Below are 20,109 nucleotides of genomic sequence, written 5' to 3' on the forward strand. Positions count from 1 at the left end.
ACCTACAGGAGGATTCGAATGGGTACCAAACGTTGATGTTATGAGCATTGCACCAGATTCGAACAAAGGGTATATCCTCGAAGTTGACTTAGAGTATCCCAAGGCATTACACGCATCGCACAACAGCTATCCCCTTGCACCCGAACGTATGAAGGTTAACACAGACTGGATGTCTGAGTACCAACATAACTTGTCAGGTGGTCGTGTGGCGGACGTTGAGAAACTCGTGCCTAACTTAATGAATAAGACCAAGTACATAGTTCACTATCGCAACCTACAGCTGTACCTGTCATTGGGTATGAGGCTGACCAAAATACACAGGGTGCTCATGTTCAACCAGAGCCCATGGATGGAGCCCTACATCAGAATGAACACAGACCTACGAAAAAAAGCCACCAGTGATTTTGAGAAAAATCTCTACAAACTCATGAACAACTCGGTGTTTGGTAAGACTATGGAAAACCTGAGGAAACGCGTAACCGTGAAACTGGTTAGATCTAGTGAGGAAGACAAGCTCAGGAAATTGATAGCCAGTCCGGCATTCAACCGTAATAAAATATTCACAGATGACCTAGTTGCCATACACATGAAGAAAAGTCACATAAAATTCAACCGACCTGTTTACGTTGGGATGAGTATCCTCGATTTATCCAAACACCTGATGTACGACTTTTACTACAACGAGCTTAAGAAACAGTACGGCGACAGGTGCGAAGTGCTGTACACTGACACGGATTCCCTGCTGATGGAGATTCGAACCGAGGACGTGTACGAGGACATGAAAAAACACATCGATTTATACGACACCAGCGACTATCCTAAGACCCATACCATGCACAGCACGGTAAATAAAAAGGTCCTAGGTAAGATGAAGGACGAGTGTGCTGGCACGCCAATAGCTGAGTACATAGGTTTGAGGCCTAAGATGTACTCCATACTGAAAACCGACAATAGTGAGATCCGAAAAGCTAAAGGGGTTAAGAAGTATGTGGTGAAACAACACATCAAACACGCCAGATTCAAGGAGGCCCTGTTCAAGACCCGTACCTTTAGGCATAAGATGAACACGCTTAGAAGTGATGGACATAAGATATACGGACTGACTATAAACAAGACGTCCCTATCGCCTATGGACACGAAACGTTGGATAGCTATTGATGGTATAAACACATACGCGTATGGACATGAAAAAATTTGAGGCTATTTATTACAGCCCGCGTGGATATTGGAAAGGAGCTAGCGCAGTAGATAAGCTATCTAAAATGGCACGAGTATCACCAGAGAAAGCCAAAGCGTGGCTTGAAAAACAAGCCCTGTGGCAGATCTATTTGCCGGCGCCACGCTACGTACCTAGAAGGAGTTTCGGAATTAACATACCTAATAGCATTCACCAGGCAGACCTACTGTTCCTACCTCATGATAAGAGGTACAAGTATGCCTTAACCGTAGTGGACGTAGCCAGTCGTTACAAGGAAGCCGAACCCTTGACCACGAAAGATTCAGCCAAAGTAGCCAAAGGATTAGAACGCATATACAAACGCAGCCCGCTGACTTGGCCAACAGAGCTGCAAGTTGATCCCGGACGGGAGTTCATGGGTGCCGTTTCACAACTGATAGCCAAACACGATACAAAGGTCAGACGTGGCACGGCCGGAGCCCATCGCAGCCAAGCTATAGTTGAGAGATTTAATAGGACTTTGGCTGAGCGCTTGTTCGGTCATCAATATGCTAGGGAAATGACAACCACTGGAAAACGATCGACCGAATGGGTAGCGAGGTTACCCGAGGTGGTGTCGGCAATCAACCATGAAGTAACCCGGCTCACTGGTAAGAAACCGGCAGACGCTATCAAACTAAAATCAGTGTTAGCAGAGTCGTCTGCTCCATTGCGTGGAAAGGAGAAACAGATACCAGATAGGGCCTTAGTTAGGTATCTATACCAGCCGGGGGAACACGAGGGCGATAGCCGTAAGCGAGCCACCGATCCTATATGGTCGGTCAAAACTTACAACATAGATAAAGTGGATATGAAAGCCGACGAACCTAACTTATACTACTTGAGGGATGGGCCGGGTAGGGGGTTTGTAAGAGAAGAATTATTGATCGTACCGTACGGCACAGTGTTACCGCCTGCCAAGTCACGGTAAACGTGATGGCGTGGTTTTGTAGTAGGGGCAATAATAGCAAGAGCTAAGGGTCCCACCAAAGCCTCATTTAGTAAATGAGGCTTTGTAGAGGGGTTTTTGAAAAGTGTTTTCGGACTGTCATTCCCTATACTACTGACTACCATGTCCAAGTCTGTGGCAGTAATGGATCACCCTGTTAGCTTTTGAGATATTTTCATGATACTTGCTGCTATATCTTATTCGGATCTTATGCAAGGGATTACAACATTACAACGAATGTGTGAGTAGATCATCAGTCATTTTCGTCTGTTGACTGTTGTGGCAATACACATGCCATTCTAAAATAATTTTGAAACAATAATCAGTTGATAAACAATTAAACAAAACATTTCATTTATTGGTGTGAAAGAATTATCTATCTGTGTGTGTCATAATCTAATGATTCTGTCTGTGTCATTAGCTACCAACAGCTATCAGTCCCAGTGACACACAGAGAATCAGTCTGTCAAATACTAGTAAGCAGTATTTCTATTTTGTTTGATATGCTCAAAGTGACAGTGTTGCTTATTAAGAAACCACATTATCATGATTCTCGTTAGTGTGAATAGAGCATTGTTTGCCCTTAAGGACTGATGCTTAAGTGATCTAACTTATGACATGTTTTCCATCAGCAGTTTGTGAGTGTTCTGAAACAGCTCAGAGGTATATGCTTGGAGGGAATGTGCAGCACATTTAAAGTAATTTTTTATCGACTTTAATCAATAACAGCAATCCATGCTTTGAAAAACTGATACCATACAGTCAAAGTTTAAATAAATTTCCAAACTTTATGATTTGGATGAGGTATCCAAGCCAGGTTGTCTGGATGTTTCTGTCCTGATTAGGGGCTGCTGACTCTCATCATAGTAGGTAAGGCTGACCAGTGTTAGAATGAAGTCGCTCAGCTGGTTGTCATGTTGGATCACACAGAACAAGTACAGCCCTGTCCCAGTCCATCAGCATGACTGGGAAAGCGTGTTCCACACAAGCACCTTTCATTCATTCGTGTTACATTATAAGCATCCCAAGGAATAGCTTACACCCATGCTCTGTGTACTACAACCTCTATGCCAATATGGCTTATTGCCTTCATTTTATTGTAACATTGTTGATGAGGTGTTGCACTATATGTAAAATGAAGATATATTGAATTCCCTAGGTTACTGCATCCAAGCATTCCTGGTGTCTAAAGATAAGGCTGACATCATGCCAGTGAGTATGTGGTGAAATCATCCATGGCTGCCTGGCAGTGTGAATCATAGGGTGCTGACACATGCTTGCCTCACACCCATCCTCTACACTTCCCACATCATGACATCAGTCATGAAGCACCACCATACCTTCCCATGTCCACTGGTATGTGCACAACAGATATAGTGAAGCAATTATAGCTACATGATGGGATGATAAGGAACTCAGCAAGTTGATGCATATTTGTGTGGTTCTTCTAAGCACTGTAATTATAATAATGATAAAGGTCTCAGGTCCCCTTTTCGAACTGTTCTGTTTGTGGTGTTATGATTAGCCACATTTCATGTTTTGCTCTTTTCTAATCCAGCTAGGTGACATTTCACATTTACTTTCTCCACAGGCAATGAGATGGGCGGACAAATGCCAGGCAAACTATTTTCAGTACAAACAAAACACCCAGAGATATCTCATGTGAAAATGTATATTGTGAACTCCTAAGGCATATGTTACACATCAAAGGACAACAACTTATTCAAGGAAAGCTCATTATGATCTTGTGAATTAACCCATTGTTTGAAGTCTGCAATGCCAATCCCTGTGCTCCCTGTGACACCATGTGAAGTAGCCAAGCCTAGTAGATAGTAATATGTGTTGATATGTGGTGTTGGATGCTAGCCAAAGTCTGGAGATATCAGTTGTCACAATCGGATGCAAGATGGGCGAATATCCTTTTTGACCCTGCCGTTGTCCCAAAACAGTACAACAGGTCAATGGCCTACCTGGTGACACACACTGACCTAAGACAGTACAGCAGGCCAATGTCCTACCTGACCTGATGTGGTAGACATGCATTTGATTATGTAGTTTTGCACTGTGAGTACTATGTAACTGAACGAAATGAATTCTTCTCCACCCTCATTGACCAACTGGATGTTGACAGTTATGTTCAAATTGAACTTTTGGATGAAAATGAAATGCTTGCACTGTTCTGGGGAGCGACTCAAACATTACCTGGAATTGTTAACTAGACCACTTGGGAAAATGTGTCACTGTTATTTTGTAAATATGTATTTCATCTTAAGAATGTGTTGGGCAGTCCTCTCTTTTCTGTGCAGCAATGACTGGCAGTATGTGTACATATGTTATTGAATAGTTACTTACACAGCTTGTGACATTAGCATTCATATTTCTATTCCTGTATATATTAACATTATGTGTTTGCTCTGAGTGACATCAGAGATACTGTAAATCTTCAGAAATAAAGAAATTCATTCATTCATTCATTCATTCATTCATTCCTGACTGCACACTGACCTAAGACAGTACAGCAGGCCAATGTCCTACCTGACTACACACATGACCCAAAGCCAGTACAGCAGGTCAGTGTCCCTACCTGACTACACACTGATCCAAGACAGTACAGCAGGTCAGTGTCCTTCCTGACTACACACATGATCCAAGACAGTACAGCAGGTCAATGTCCCTACACACATGACGCAAGACAGTACAGCAGGTCAATGTCCCTACACACATGACGCAAGACAGTACAGCAGGTCAATGTCCCTACACACATGACCCAAGACAGTACAGCAGGGCAATGTCCCTACACACATGACCCAAGACAGTACATTAGTTCAATGTCCCCACACACATGACCCAAGACAGTACATTAGTTCAATGTCCCCACACACATGACCCAAGACAGTACTGTAGTTCAGAGTCCCCACACACATGACCCAAGACAGTACTGTAGTTCAGTGTCTCTACACACATGACCCAAGACAGTACAGTCCCTACTTAGTGTTAGATACAGTCAAGCCGCGTTAGTCCGGACCCCAACAATCCGATTCCCGCGATATCCGAACAATAACTACCTGTCACCAATCTTGTTTACTATGTAAACTCATTATCTGTTGATTCAGTAATCCGGTGCTTCACTCTCCGTATCCGGACGCTAATCAGTGGTAACAGATTAGCTAATTACACACAGTTTTGCTTCATTAATCCGGAGGTACATCAAAAAGGTTCGGATAATCCCTTCACACCATGAGCTCCATTCAGTGGTAATTGTTAAGTGACACTTCCGAGGTGAAGATGTCGTTAGTTTGTGATTTTGATCATTTAGTAGGTCTCACTTTTGGTTAGTTGGAGTAATACCTGTCGTGCTTACTTCCTGTATAAAACACTGATCGTGTCAAAATGAGATCAGCTGACGCTTGTCAGTCATAATGGCAAGACCCGCCCCTAGGCGTAAATTATGTGAAATTACTGCCGTACAAAAAAAAAGAAATTTGTAGATACAAAGACAAAACCCGAAAGACAGTTTTGATCTTATGTGAAACATTTTGGTCAAGAATTCGGACATTCTATCGGCAAGAGCACAATTTCGAACATTGGATATGGTTTGTGATTGGCTACGACCATTTGACAGACAGATGCAATCACGTGCTTCAAACGTGATCTTACTTTGTGACAATGCTGCCAGACACAAGTGTGCCAATGACCAACGTGAAAGTTCATATCATTCACTGCATTTCATCCAGTGTGCCGACCGGCCGCAAATGCTTAATCTCCGAGAAGCACCGAGAAAACTTCCTGGTCTGAAGTAAAAAGCTCCTCTATTCAGAACTGTTACCGTCATGTAGTTTTCTTTCACAAGTGAGTTTTGTTACGTGTATGTATAATCTGTCCAGACATGATTATACGCACTGATTTGTTATTATATGAATATTCAAGTTGTTATGTCTACAAACTGTAATAAAGTCTTTTGCAACTTGTTAACGTTTGTATATTTTTGTATTGTCATGTCAAATGGAAGTAACTCTACTGTAGTTGTGTTCATAAAAGTTTGTTTCAGTAGTCCGTACGTTTCACTATCCGAACGTTTTTGATGAAAAACAGAAGTGTCCGGATTATCGCGGCCTGACTGTAACTGAAGAAAGCAAACATGAATTACTATGGAATCCATCTATGAACAATGATTATGACTGGTTTGGTTTAGTACAGCATACTTTGTCCTGGTTCAGACATTCACTCATTGCCCTGTGTTGCTGTGGAAAAGTGCTGCCTTTGTGGATCAGTTGCTGCAGGATATGATTGTGATGGCCGTGACATTAAGTTTGGCAACACTTTTCCTTGTGATGTAAACTGTAGCCCACATCCAGATGAGAGCCACCTGTATCACAACTGAAGGAGCAAAGCTTCTCTCCCACTGTACATGCAGTCATTGGTTAGTGTAGGTGGTACAGTTCCACTCACACAGACTGTCAGTGTAGGTGGTACAGTTCCACTCACACAGACTGTCAGTGTAGGTGGTACAGTTCCACTCACACAGACTGTCAGTGTAGGTGGTACAGTTCCACTCACACAGACTCTCAGTGTTGTGCTGCAAATCCTTGATTAGGCATTTATATATGACATTAGAAAGGTGCAGAATGTACATGTAAATATTGTTCACAAAAAAGAGATGTTTGGGAAATCGATTTATTTTTTATGGGAAAAGGAGAGCACCAAATGGGTCTTGGATATAGTGAAGGCAATCCAGCACCTCCCTACACTTGTGGATTGGCTTGTTGCTGGTACCACCTCACACAGCATTTCTTGGGTTTCATCACATCAGTAGGTGGTCCTCAGCAGTATTTTAAGTCAGTTTGTTCTCTTTATCCTCTGCACATTTCCTCTGAATATGTTAAACACAAGTTTCCATCAGCACAAACAACAAAGCAGAATCTGGATCTGAAGCTAAAAATTGATCTGATCATATCAGTCTCAATGTCTCTTGTTCAACTGCCTGAAAGATTATAAGAACAGCATGCTTGAATATTGTAACTGGTTCCAGTCAAATGGGCTCACATATCTGTGTAATAAGCCTGATAAATAACCTCAAATGTTCCCGTTAAATAGTGATGAGGGTATGTGTGTAAGGACTGGACATACAACTTTTTGTAAGATGTGTTTGTGTAAATGACAAGGTACATGAAAAGAGCCCTTTTTATGCCAGTGGAAAGGAAAAAATATAAACATTTGGAATTTTGGTTTGATGTGTTTTCATTACTACATTTGCATGCATCTTTTGGACATTTGACAAACTGTAGTAAACAGATCAGTCTTGTTAAATAATTCAAAAAGGGAAGATTTCAAACTTCCAGGGAAACCATACAGTCTATGACTACAGAAAAGGATTTTTAGGACCCAAAGAAGCATTCTCCAGAAAGGGGTTTGGCTTACAGAAATGTTATACTTTCATCAAACTGTTTTTCTGGTGTTACATGAACAAGTAGTGTTGTAAGATGTTTTAGTTTACCACAAGACATATATTCCAGCATTGTGTTATTTTAATGGCAGGCTTTGCTGTACAAAGGTAAACCTGTGATTATCGTAACTAAGGTTATGTAGCAGCACTTTGGTGTATTGTCAGACAGTTTGTATGTATGGAACAATCTGACCTGTCATCACTAGAGTTTTGCACAATGAAAACAGTTTAATGACATGTGATTGTCCAGCTGCAACAAATATGACTTAAGTTAGAGCAACTTTGTGAAGTAGGGATACTTTTTATTCCCTGCCACAAGTTTAGCTCAAAGCAGGGGATACAGTATTAGGCTCCATCCGTATGTATGTGTTTTTTTTCTTTCATCCTCTTTTACCTGTTACATTTCAAGGTCCGAGTCTCGGCTACCAACGTAACTCTTCATAGCATATGTCATATTACATCATTGATCTGGAGTTTTTGAGACTGTACACACGCACGCACACACTCATGCATGCACACACACGCTCACGCACTCACCCATGCACGCACGCACTCACTCACTCGGGCACACATGCATCCACGCATGATTTGAAGTTTATAAAAAAAAGGAAAAAGTCTGTTGACTGATTGTTTGCAAGTAAACTGGAAAATGAATGCTGTAATTTATATATTTCCAAACTGTACCTATGCCATCCACCTCACCCCCTCCATCACACCACACAGCCAAATGGAGACGGACTACCATTGAAGTGCCCCACCCCAAACCATCCGCAAGGGAAAGTTTTTACCACATTATCATTATGTCCCTTGGAAAATCAGTTTACCTCAAGACTCGCTCAACACTGAACCTTTTCTATGCAATATAGAATTCCTGATGTAAGTTGTTGCTAGCCCAGAACAGCAAATATTTGAGTAAACCAAGTGTAGTTCTCTGATAAGTAATACCATCCTGACTTCATGAAGTTTTCATGTTCCAGTGGTAAAGGTTCCCTTGTATGATGCATGCAAGGTATGGGTAGAATCTCCATTCATCATCTGAGTAGCATTTTGTTCAGTGTTGGCTTTTGCAAGCAGGTCCATCCATCATGGCTCCTTGCACCCAAGGGAGTCCATAAGTGGTATATCAACCCCAGTGAGGCCATGTGCCACATCCTTTGGAACCCTCCAGTACCTTGAACCACAGGTGATAAATGACGTACCAGTATGCACAAATTCCCCTGTGGTATTCCAGTGCATATCCTGTTTTTCAACAGAACTGATATCAGATTCCATGAATATCTTTATGTATAATGACCTATTAATGGTCATAGCATCTTAAGTCTGTATGTACCTTTCATTACAACATTCCAGATTGGCCTGGTGATGGCATTGAGCAAATGTTTTAACCAACCTTGCTTACATCATGCATATCTACTGGTTCCCGAGGTGCTGAATGCCCATGATCCAAATCTTGTTCAGCCTAACTGTGATCTCATTTATTCCTTTGATGCCACTCTGTATCAGACAAACCATCCACAGGCAGTCCCAGCAGGTGAATTTTCTATTTAGCCTATCAGCATCATGATTTCCAAAGTGTTGTTATCAGAAGTGAAAGCATCAATAGCAGTTTATTTGATTTCTTTACCTCAAACACAATGCATATGAGTAGTTTACTGAATGGCGAGTGTTTGCACTCGGTTGCTTATATGTACACTGTTTACTGACCATCAGTTGAGGTGTGCAGGTGGAAGTGAGTATTTACTGTCTCACACATGCACACTAGCCAGCAGCAGAATATCCACTCAGTAAAACCCAATAACTTTGTCTGTATCCATCCATTATAGTCAACTGACAACACTGTAGTGGGAAAAAGGTAGAAAAGGAATTGCAGAGACAAACAAATAAGGGACATGTTATGTAATTCTGTTTGGTTAACTCACTCCAAGTCTTGACTGCCAAGGCATTGATCAACACTCATGCAGCATGCGAGTCAGTACCACTGGTGGGTGTGTGATGATTTCAGTAGGAACCTCTCTGTCAATACCAGTGATAGTTGTGTGGTGACTGCAGTAGGAACCACTCTGTTGGTACCAGTGGTGGGTGTGTGGTGGTTCCAATAGGAACCACTCTGTCGGTATCAGTAGTGGGTGTGTGTTGATGGCAGTAGGAATCACTGTCGTTACAAGTGGTGGGTGTGAGATGATTCCAAAAGGAACCACTGTGTTGGTACCAATGGTGGATGTGTAATGATTCCAGTAGGAATCACTCTGTCATTACAAGTGGTGGGTGTGAGATGATTCCAAAAGGAACCACTGTGTTGGTACCAATGGTGGATGTGTAATGATTCCAGTAGGAATCACTCTGTCATTACAAGTGGTGGGTGTGAGATGATTCCAAAAGGAACCACTGTGTTGGTATCAGTGGTGGGTGTGTGATGATTCCAGTAGGAATCACTGTTGTTACAAGTGGTGGGTGTGAGATGATTCCAGTAGGAACCACTATGTTGGTACCAGTGGTGGGTGTGTAATGACTCCAGTAGGAATCACTCTGTCATTACAAGTGGTGGGTGTGAGATGATTCCAAAAGGAACCACTGTGTTGGTACCAGTGGTGGGTGTGTGATGATTTCAGTAGGAATCACTCTGTCGGTATCAGTAGTGGGGGGGTGTTGATGGCAGTAGGAATCCCTCTGTCGTTACAAGAGGTGTGTGTGTGGTGATGGCGGTAGGAACCATTCTGTTGGTACCAGTGGTGGGTGTGTGGTGATGACAGTAGGAATCACTCTGTTGGTATCAGTAGTGGGTGTGTGTTGGTGGCAGTAGGAATCACTCTGTCATTACAAGAGGTGGGTGTGTGGTGATTCCAGTTGGAACCACTTTGTTGTTACAAGAGGTGGGTGTGGGGTGATTCCAGTAAGAACCACACTGTTGTTACAAGAGGTGGGTGTGGGGTGATTCCAGTAGGAACCACTCTGTTGGTATCAGTAGTGGGTGTGTGTTGGTGGCAGTAGGAATCACTCTGTCATTACAAGAGGTGTGTGTGTGGTGATGGCAGTAGGAACCATTCTGTTGGTACCAGTGGTGGGTGTGTGGTGATGACAGTAGGAATCACTCTGTCGTTACAAGAGGTGGGTGTGTAATGATTCCAGTAGGAATCACTCTGTCGTTACAAGTGGTGGGTATGTGATGATTCCAGTAGGAACCACTCTGTTGGTACCAGTGGTGGGTGTGTGGTGATGACAGTAGGAATCACTCTGTCGTTACAAGAGGTGGGTGTGTGGTGATTCCAGTTGGAACCACTTTGTTGTTACAAGAGGTGGGTGTGGGGTGATTCCAGTAGGAACCACTCTGTTGGTATCAGTAGTGGGTGTGTGTTGGTGGCAGTAGGAATCACTCTGTCATTACAAGAGGTGGGTGTGTGGTGATTCCAGTTGGAACCACTTTGTTGTTACAAGAGGTGGGTGTGGGGTGATTCCAGTAGGAATCACTCTGTCGTTACAAGTGGTGGGTATGTGATGATTCCAGTAGGAACCACTGTGTTGGTACCAGTGGTGGATGTGTAATGATTCCAGTAGGAATCACTCTGTCGGTATCAGTAGTGGGGGTGTGGTGATGGCAGTAGGAATCACTCTGTCGTTACAAGAGGTGGGTGTGTAATGATTCCAGTAGGAACCACTCTGTCGATATCAGTAGTGGGTGTGTGTTGATGGCAGTAGGAATCACTCTGTCATTACAAGAGGTGTGTGTGTGTTGATGGCAGTAGGAATAACTCTGTCGTTACAAGAGGTGGGTGTGTGGTGATTCTAATAGGAACCACTGTGTTGGTACCAGTGGTGTGTGTGTGATGATTCCAGTAGGAACCACTCTGTCGGTATCAGTAGTGGGTGTGTGTTGATGGCAGTAGGAATATCACTCTGTCATTACAAGAGGTGGGTGTGTGGTGATTCCAGTAGGAACCACTCTGTTGTTACAAGAGGTGGGTGTGGGGTGATTCCAGTCGGAATCACTCTGTCGGTATCAGTAGTGGGGGTGTGGTGATGGCAGTAGGAATTACTCTGTCATTACAAGAGGTGGGTGTATGGTGATGGCAGTAGGAATCAATCTGTCGTTACAAGAGGTGGGTGTGTGGTGATTCTAGTAGGAACCACTGTGTTGGTACCAGTGGTGGGTGTGTGATGATTCCAGTAGGAACCACTCTGTCGGTATCAGTAGTGGGTGTGTGTTGATGGCAGTAGGAATCACTCTGTCATTACAAGAGGTGTGTGTGTGTTGATGGCAGTAGGAATAACTCTGTCGTTACAAGAGGTGGGTGTGTGGTGATTCTAGTAGGAACCACTGTGTTGGTACCAGTGGTGTGTGTGTGATGATTCCAGTAGGAACCACTCTGTCGGTATCAGTAGTGGGTGTGTGTTGATGGCAGTAGGAATATCACTCTGTCGTTACAAGAAGTGTGTGTGTGGTGATGGAAGTAGGAACCATTTTGTTGGTACCAGTAGTGGGTGTGGGGTGATGACAGTAGGAATCACTCTGTACCAGTGGTGGGTGTGCGTTGATGGCAGTAGGAACCATTCTGTTGGTACCAGTGGTGCGTGTGTGGTGATGGCAGTAGGAACCATTCTGTTGATACCAGTGGTGGGTGTGTGGTGATGGCAGTGAAAACCTATGTTTACTCGGGTTCTGTATCTCCCAGTTCGCTATGGTTTCTTTTCAATTTAAGTAGAATTATTTGTTTTTATCAAAATTATTTTTTAATTAGAGACTAAGCATTAGTCGATAATTAATACTTGAGGATGGGAAGTTTGTCAGGATTGATCTTGATACTTTAGAAACCAGGTTAGGCTGACTTTGTCGAAGCATTAAAATGTATTGCTTTGGTTGGATTTTCAGAAAATCAAAAACATTTTGTAATATGTAATCTGCTTGACTTGCATATGCTGTGTTGGCCCATATATTAGTGACTATTTGATGGCTTACTAATGTGAATCCTGTGTGAGTTGTTGTCTGCTGACATGACTGGATCATGTGGCTTGAAATGTCAGCATCCTGGATGAACTTGTCAGCAAAGTCCATGATCTTTACAGTGATACCAATAACATGCATGCTTGCTACAACTGATGAAAACCTTCATACAGTTTGTACATAGCATGACTACTATTGTGTACCTTGGGCAATGAACATGGTGATCAAGTGGGTGGATCAAGTGCACACAACTACTGCTTGTGAAAATCCTGTTTTAATGGCAATACTACAAGGATGCATCTGCTTTCATTATTTAAGGACAGAGGAGACAGAGTGAAACTATTATACATGGTCAATGAATGTACTGTTGGTTTCTCAGAAAGTATATGTACATCCACCTGAAATAACTTTGGATCACAAAATGTGGGGAACTTCAAGGTCATACCTTGATTCCTTAAAAGGTTTATAGGTTTGTTTTGTTTTAGTTCATCAGTTCATGTTATAATATATAACACGTTTCAGTCTGCTTTCTGTCTCCAAACTGAACACAACACTCACAAGCCTCCACCAGTTCATTCAATCAGCCTTTTGTGGAGCTTTTATATTGGATTGGTATTGCTCATATGTGAAAGACTGGTGATGTCACATCATAAAACACTGTAGATGAGATTTGGCTGAGGGTTGGGAAAAGGATGATTTCATATCAGATGATCTCGATAATACAAGACACTATTATGGATGACAACTTCTTTAATTCTTTTAACACGACGTTTTAACACGACGTTTCAAGGCTAATTCTTGCCCCTTCGTCAGGTGGACGAAGGGGCAAGAATTAGCCTTGAAACGTCGTGTTAAAAGAATTAAAGAAGTTGTCATCCATAATAGTGTCTTGTATTACCTCACCAACTTCTAAATGCCTTTGAAGAAGATGATCTCGAGTTTATTGATGCCCTTGTCATCAAGTTATTCTGTGTATTTATTTCTGTTGTGTTTATCCCAATTATCTTGTTCTCTTTAGCACATAGTTCTATCATAGTTTGTATAGGATTTAGCAAAGCCAGAAAATGGGCTGCAGATCTCGCTGTGAGCAATAACATTCCAGCTATTATGGAAGTCATATATGTATATGTAGTCAAATGTTATTTATAAGTTCACATCAGCATAATCAATTATACAAGTCCCCACCTTTTCTGGTGACCTTGAGGTTGGAGTTTTATAGTGCAGGTCATGAGACAATGCTTGGGCAAGTTGAGGCCTAACCTTTCAGTACAATCTCATATGGCCTCTGCCTTGTAGATTTCTCGTAATGGGTTCAAAGGAGGCCATTCCATTTGTGCACTACATCACATAAGGTATGTGTAAGTGCTTGTCGGTTTTATCAGTATTTCCCTTTGTGTGTCTGATGACAGACTGTCAACCTGACAGCAGATTATTGTGGTACTCTTGTGGTTACTTATATGCATGACAAGAGTGCACATCAGTGCACAGCATCAGTGTATTATGGCTCTAGTTAGTGCCCTTGTAGGTCCCTCAATGCTGTGTTGGTTCTTACTATATACATACAATAGTTTGAGAAAAGGTATGAAAGCCCACATATTTAGATTGCAGCAGTAATGAACACGTAAGAGATAAATGGTGTGTGTTTCAGACAGCAATGTTAGGTGCCATTGTAGGCATTCCAAATCCTCACATATAAGAGCTCTCAGCCTGTTTGCACAAGGAAGGTGGAAGCTGTGGATGGTTGGGGCATATTGGCATCACATGTTATGGATTACTCACTCTATCCTGTAGTTTCAGAGGAACAGCTATGAATGAAAAGGCTGGTGTATCTGCGTGGGTGTAGATATTTTTTGTTGTGCACAAGTTTATGAATTCTGTGATAAAAGAAGATAATGTAAGTGGTAATCATGCTAGTGTTTGCTCAGGCACATTGTGAAGGACATGTATGTCAGTAGTGTGTAGTCCATAGGGCTGTGTAGAGAACATTTGAGCATGTGTATGCATCTGTCTGCCATGTAAAACAACAGATAAGGACAGTCCTTCCTATTAAATACACCGATGACACTCTAATATGATGTAATTAGATGAAACCATACTTTATTTATCAGCCTTTGTGTTATTTCCCCATATGAAAAAGTGACAAAGATTGTTATGAATATATCATATGTGTATGTGCCATGCATCTATTGGCTAGTCAAGTACTCAGCTGCAATGTATGTACTAATTATCATAGTCTGATACCAACATTTGTGTTCTGAGACTCAAAGTTTTAAAACAGGGAAAGCAGGTTACCGCCACACATCAGTACAGAAAGCAAGATTTTGCAGTCACTGAAGCATTTTTGGGAATGCAGGATGGTTACAGTCACTCAGGCATCTGTAGGGAAAGCAGGATGTTACAGTCACACATCTGTAGGGAAAGCAGGATGTTGCAGTCACATCTGTAGGGAAAGCAGGATGTTACAGTCACTAATACATCAATGGGCAAAGCAGGATGTTACAGTCACATTTGTAGGGAAAGCAGGATGTTGCAGTCACATCTGTAGGGAAAGAAGGATGTTACAGTCACACGTGTAGGGAACGTGGGATGTTACAGTCATGCATCTGTAGGGAATGCAGGATGTTGCAGTCTTCTGTAGGGAAAGCAGGATGTTACAGTCACTAATACATCAGTGGGGAAAGAAGGATGTTACAGTCACACATGTGTAGGGAAAGTGGGATGTTACAGTCATGCATCTGTAGGGAAAGCAGGATGTTACAGTCACACATCTGTAGGGAACGCAAGATGTTACAGTCACACATGTGTAGGGAAAGAAGGATGTTAGTGTCACTGAAGCATCTTTGAGGAAAGCAGGATGTTTACAGTCACCCGTCTGTAGGGAAAGAAGGATGGTTACAGTCACACATCTATAAGGAAAAGATATATATAGTCACTGAAAAATCTGTAGGGAACCCAGGATAGTTAGAGTCACTAAAGCATCAGTGGGGAAAGCAGGATGGTTACAGTGGCACATCTGTATTGAAAGTGGGATGGTTACAGTCACACATCTGTAGGGAAAGCATGATGTTACAGTCACACATGTGTAGAGAAAGTGGGATGGTTACAGTCACATCTGTAGGGAAAGCAGGATGTTACAGTCACACATCTGTAGGGAAAGCAGGATGTTACAGTCACACATCTGTAGGGAAAGTGCGATGGTTACAGTCACATCTGTAGGGAAAGAAGGATGTTACAGTCACACATCTATAGGGAAAGCAGGATGTTGCAGTCACACATCTGTAGGGAAAGCAGGATGTTACAGTCACTAAGACATCAGTGGGGAAAGCAGGATGTTTGCAGTCACATATCTGTAGGGAATGCAGAATGTCATGTCACATCTGTAGGGAAAGAAGGATTGTTTTGTTTTTGTCGATAATTAACTTCATCTTAACTTCAATTATTACCTTCACTTTCATTACTGTCTGTGGGGATTATGGCACCATAGTGACAATGCTTGCTAATGATGTGCATTAAATTTGTGCTGTTTTCTTTTCAGAGATTTAAGATTCAACAAAATAAAGAATATACCAAGGGGATCCTTTGGGAATTTATCAAGTTTACAAACATTGTGAGTATGCCTTGCTTACTTGATTATTGGTTCATATTATGCACTATAATGTCATCTGTCCATGGTGTTAATCAAGCTGTTTGTAAATGAAAAATGGTTTTGAAAAACAAACCAATGGATATAAATAACATATAGAGTTGTCGGAACTGGATTCTGGACAATTCATTCTACAAATTTTGAAGGGCATTTGATGGGATTGTCCTCTAGGTAATTCTTCTTGAAAGACAAGCTGACAAAATTTGATGTGGGAGAGTTTTCCCCGATGGTATTTATTTTGTAAATGTTGATGGAATTAACTAGTTCTCAGTGTGTGAATCCATCTTGTGCATTGATGCAGGCTCCCTCGCCTGCGTGTTCACATATCCGAGCAAGGATTTGATGGATTTCCTGCAGTGTTAATGGAGGATTCAGATAGTGTTGAATCAGGGGATCTTGCAGACCAGGGTCACACATCAACACTGTTCAGATTAAGATACCGCTTGCCTGTAGTGCTTGAACAACGTGTTCTGGTGTTAAAATTGTTAAAATGTCACCAAAAGGCTGTTCTGTTTCCAAAACAGTTAAGCGACCATATGGAAAATTCTGATACCCCACAGCCATAGTCCCATTATGATGGGGATCCTTGTTGCAGCTGTTATCCTGCCCCAAGTCAGCATGCCCTCACTGTCAAAACCGTCCCTTTCCAGAACACATCATGTTCTTTATAGTTCACCAGTGAGAATGTATACACATGTCCTGCCATCAGTTTGGTGGAGAAGGAAGCATGACTGCTCTCCACTCTCATGCTCTCCATCACAATTGTTGTCTGCTACACTGTAGGCGTCATCAAAGATCTGGCATCAGAATTAGCTTTCAGTCTGGGTGTCTGGCATAGATACCATAGATGTTCTTTAAGAAACACCCTTGAAAGCAAGAAATTATGTTCTCATAAGTACCATACAGAAATATGATTATTGTTGGTAGTTGGTATGTTGTCAGGAGTCAGGTTTTTATCTTAGACAATATTGGAATTTTGGTTAAGTTGGATATTTGCTTCATTTAGTTCTTTCAGTGTTTTTAGCTTTACATTAATAATATGCTGCACTGTGATTCTACTACCATACACACAGTGTGAGGTGCAAGCTTCTGTCAGTCTTTTCCTAGAGTAGCTCTCTGTATGTGATATGCCTACCTTGCTGTATGTAGGTCTCTGTATGTGACTTGACTACTTTGCTGTATGTATGCCTCTGTATGTGACATGACTACCTTGCTGTGTGTAGGTATCTGTATGTGACATGACTTCCTTACTGTATGTAGGTCTCTGTATGTGACATGACTACCTTCCTGTATGTAGGTATCTGTATGTGACATGACTACCTTGCTGTGTATGTGTCTGTATGTGACATGACCACCTTACTGTATGTAGGTCTCTGTATGTGACATGACTACCTTGCTGTATGTAGGTATCTGTATGTGACATGACTACCTTGCTGTGTAGGCCTCTGTATGTGACATGACTACCTTGCTGTGTAGGTGTCTGTATGTGACATGACTACCTTGCTGTGTGTAGGCCTCTGTATGTGACATGACTGGATTGCTGTATGTAGGCCTCTGCATGTGACATGACTACCTTGCTGTGTGTAGGCCTCTGTATGTGACATGACTACCTTGCTGTATGTTGGTCTCTATATGGGACATGCCTAACATGATGTTTGTAGATAATGCTTATAGAGATATTTATCTAGCTAAAATGTGTTGAGTTTAAGATTGTGTTAAGTTTTGCAAATCAGTAACCATGGAAATTATAGATGTCCCAAACAAATAAATTGTGTATTTTGGTGAATCATGATATTGGTCGGAGTAGTGCACAGCAATAGCTATTGCTACATCAAGAACTATTGACTGCAACCCCGTCAGAGATCTGATGTATTTTTCAGGTTGTTGAACAACAATGAGCTGGAAACCCTTGATGATGGGGCCTTCCAGGGACTGGGTGAGCTGAGATATTTGTGAGTAACCTAGAAGGTCCAGATAGTGTAGCTCACCACTTTTGATGTCAATAATGTATAGTAACCTTTATATACTCCTAATACAACCACTTTGCTTAATGAAGATATGCTAATTTGCAGTTTATTAAGACAGTTAATTTATTATCGTTACCAACTGTTATAATGAAATGTTGTAATTCCAGGCAGTATGAGCAATGCCTTCTCCGCCCAGCATTTCAGAGGCCGGTTTTCTGTGTGCACAGAAAATCTTGAAAGCTAACATCTTAAATACATTAACCCACAGAGGTTACACTGACATCCACTAGCTGACTGTAGTGGAGTATAATTATTGAAGTGCAAATGTGTTCACTGTTTTGTGTACTCAACTTGATGTTCATCTTTCAGATATCTATATAAAAACAAGATAGAGACCATTCATAGTAGAGTATTTAGAGACCTTCCTAAACTCGAACAACTGTAAGTATGGGTATATTCAAATAATGTTTATCTTTCTTTAATTTTTTAAAAGTTCATGTAATGCACTCTAGGTAAGTTATTATAACATACTGTCATAACAGGTTTTATCTTCTTCATTATAACATACTGTCATAACAGGTTTTATCTTCTTCATTATAACATACTGTCATAACAGGTTCTATCTTCTTCATTATAACATACTGTCATAACAGGTTCTATCTTCTTCATTATAACATACTGTCATAACAGGTTCTATCTTCTTCATTATAACATACTGTCATAACAGGTTCTATCTTCTTCATTATAACATACTGTCATAACAGGTTCTATCTTCTTCATTATAACATACTGTCATAACAGGTTCTATCTTCTTCATTATAACATACTGTCATAACAGGTTCTATCTTCTTCATTATAACATACTGTCATAACAGGTTCTATCTTCTTCATTATAACATACTGTCATAACAGGTTCTATCTTCTTCATTATAACATACTGTCATAACAGGTTCTATCTTCTTCATTATAACATACTGTCATAACAGGTTCTATCTTCTTCATTATAACATACTGTCATAACAGGTTCTATCTTCTTCATTATAACATACTGTCATAACAGGTTCTATCTTCTTCATTATAACATACTGTCATAACAGGTTCTATCTTCTTCATTATAACATACTGTCATAACAGGTTCTATCTTCTTCATTATAACATACTGTCATAACAGGTTCTATCTTCTTCATTATAACATACTGTCATAACAGGTTCTATCTTCTTCATTATAACATACTGTCATAACAGGTTTTATCTTCTTCATTATAACATACTGTCATAACAGGTTCTATCTTCTTCATTATAACATACTGTCATAACAGGTTCTATCTTCTTCATTATAACATACTGTCATAACAGGTTCTATCTTCTTCATTATAACATACTGTCATAACAGGTTCTATCTTCTTCATTATAACATACTGTCATAACAGGTTCTATCTTCTTCATTATAACATACTGTCATAACAGGTTCTATCTTCTTCATTATAACATACTGTCATAACAGGTTCTATCTTCTTCATTATAACATACTGTCATAACAGGTTCTATCTTCTTCATTATAACATACTGTCATAACAGGTTCTATCTTCTTCATTATAACATACTGTCATAACAGGTTTTATCTTCTTCATTATAACATACTGTCATAACAGGTTTTATCTTCTTCATTATAACATACTGTCATAACAGGTTCTATCTTCTTCATTATAACATACTGTCATAACAGGTTCTATCTTCTTCATTATAACATACTGTCATAACAGGTTCTATCTTCTTCATTATAACATACTGTCATAACAGGTTCTATCTTCTTCATTATAACATACTGTCATAACAGGTTCTATCTTCTTCATTATAACATACTGTCATAACAGGTTTTATCTTCTTCATTATAACATACTGTCATAACAGGTTCTATCTTCTTCATTATAACATACTGTCATAACAGGTTCTAT

General features: G+C 40.9%; 1 protein-coding gene across 2 annotated transcripts in view; it reads left to right on the forward strand.

Moving 5' to 3' along the window:
• The window catches only part of LOC137291418 (peroxidasin homolog), a 203,084-nt gene that overhangs the window by 163,601 nt on the left and 19,374 nt on the right, over positions 1-20,109 (forward strand). The window contains exons 2-4 of one of the 2 annotated variants that reach the window (XM_067822751.1): positions 16,080-16,151; positions 18,068-18,139; positions 18,524-18,595. The exons of the other annotated variant lie outside the window; for it this stretch is intronic. Of the exons in view, the coding sequence (XP_067678852.1) occupies positions 16,080-16,151; positions 18,068-18,139; positions 18,524-18,595 (216 nt within the window). The remainder of the gene's footprint in view (positions 1-16,079; positions 16,152-18,067; positions 18,140-18,523; positions 18,596-20,109) is intronic. 2 annotated transcript variants of the gene reach the window in all.

This window comes from Haliotis asinina, chromosome 7, assembly GCF_037392515.1.
Source record: "Haliotis asinina isolate JCU_RB_2024 chromosome 7, JCU_Hal_asi_v2, whole genome shotgun sequence".
Lineage (NCBI taxonomy): Eukaryota > Metazoa > Mollusca > Gastropoda > Lepetellida > Haliotidae > Haliotis > Haliotis asinina.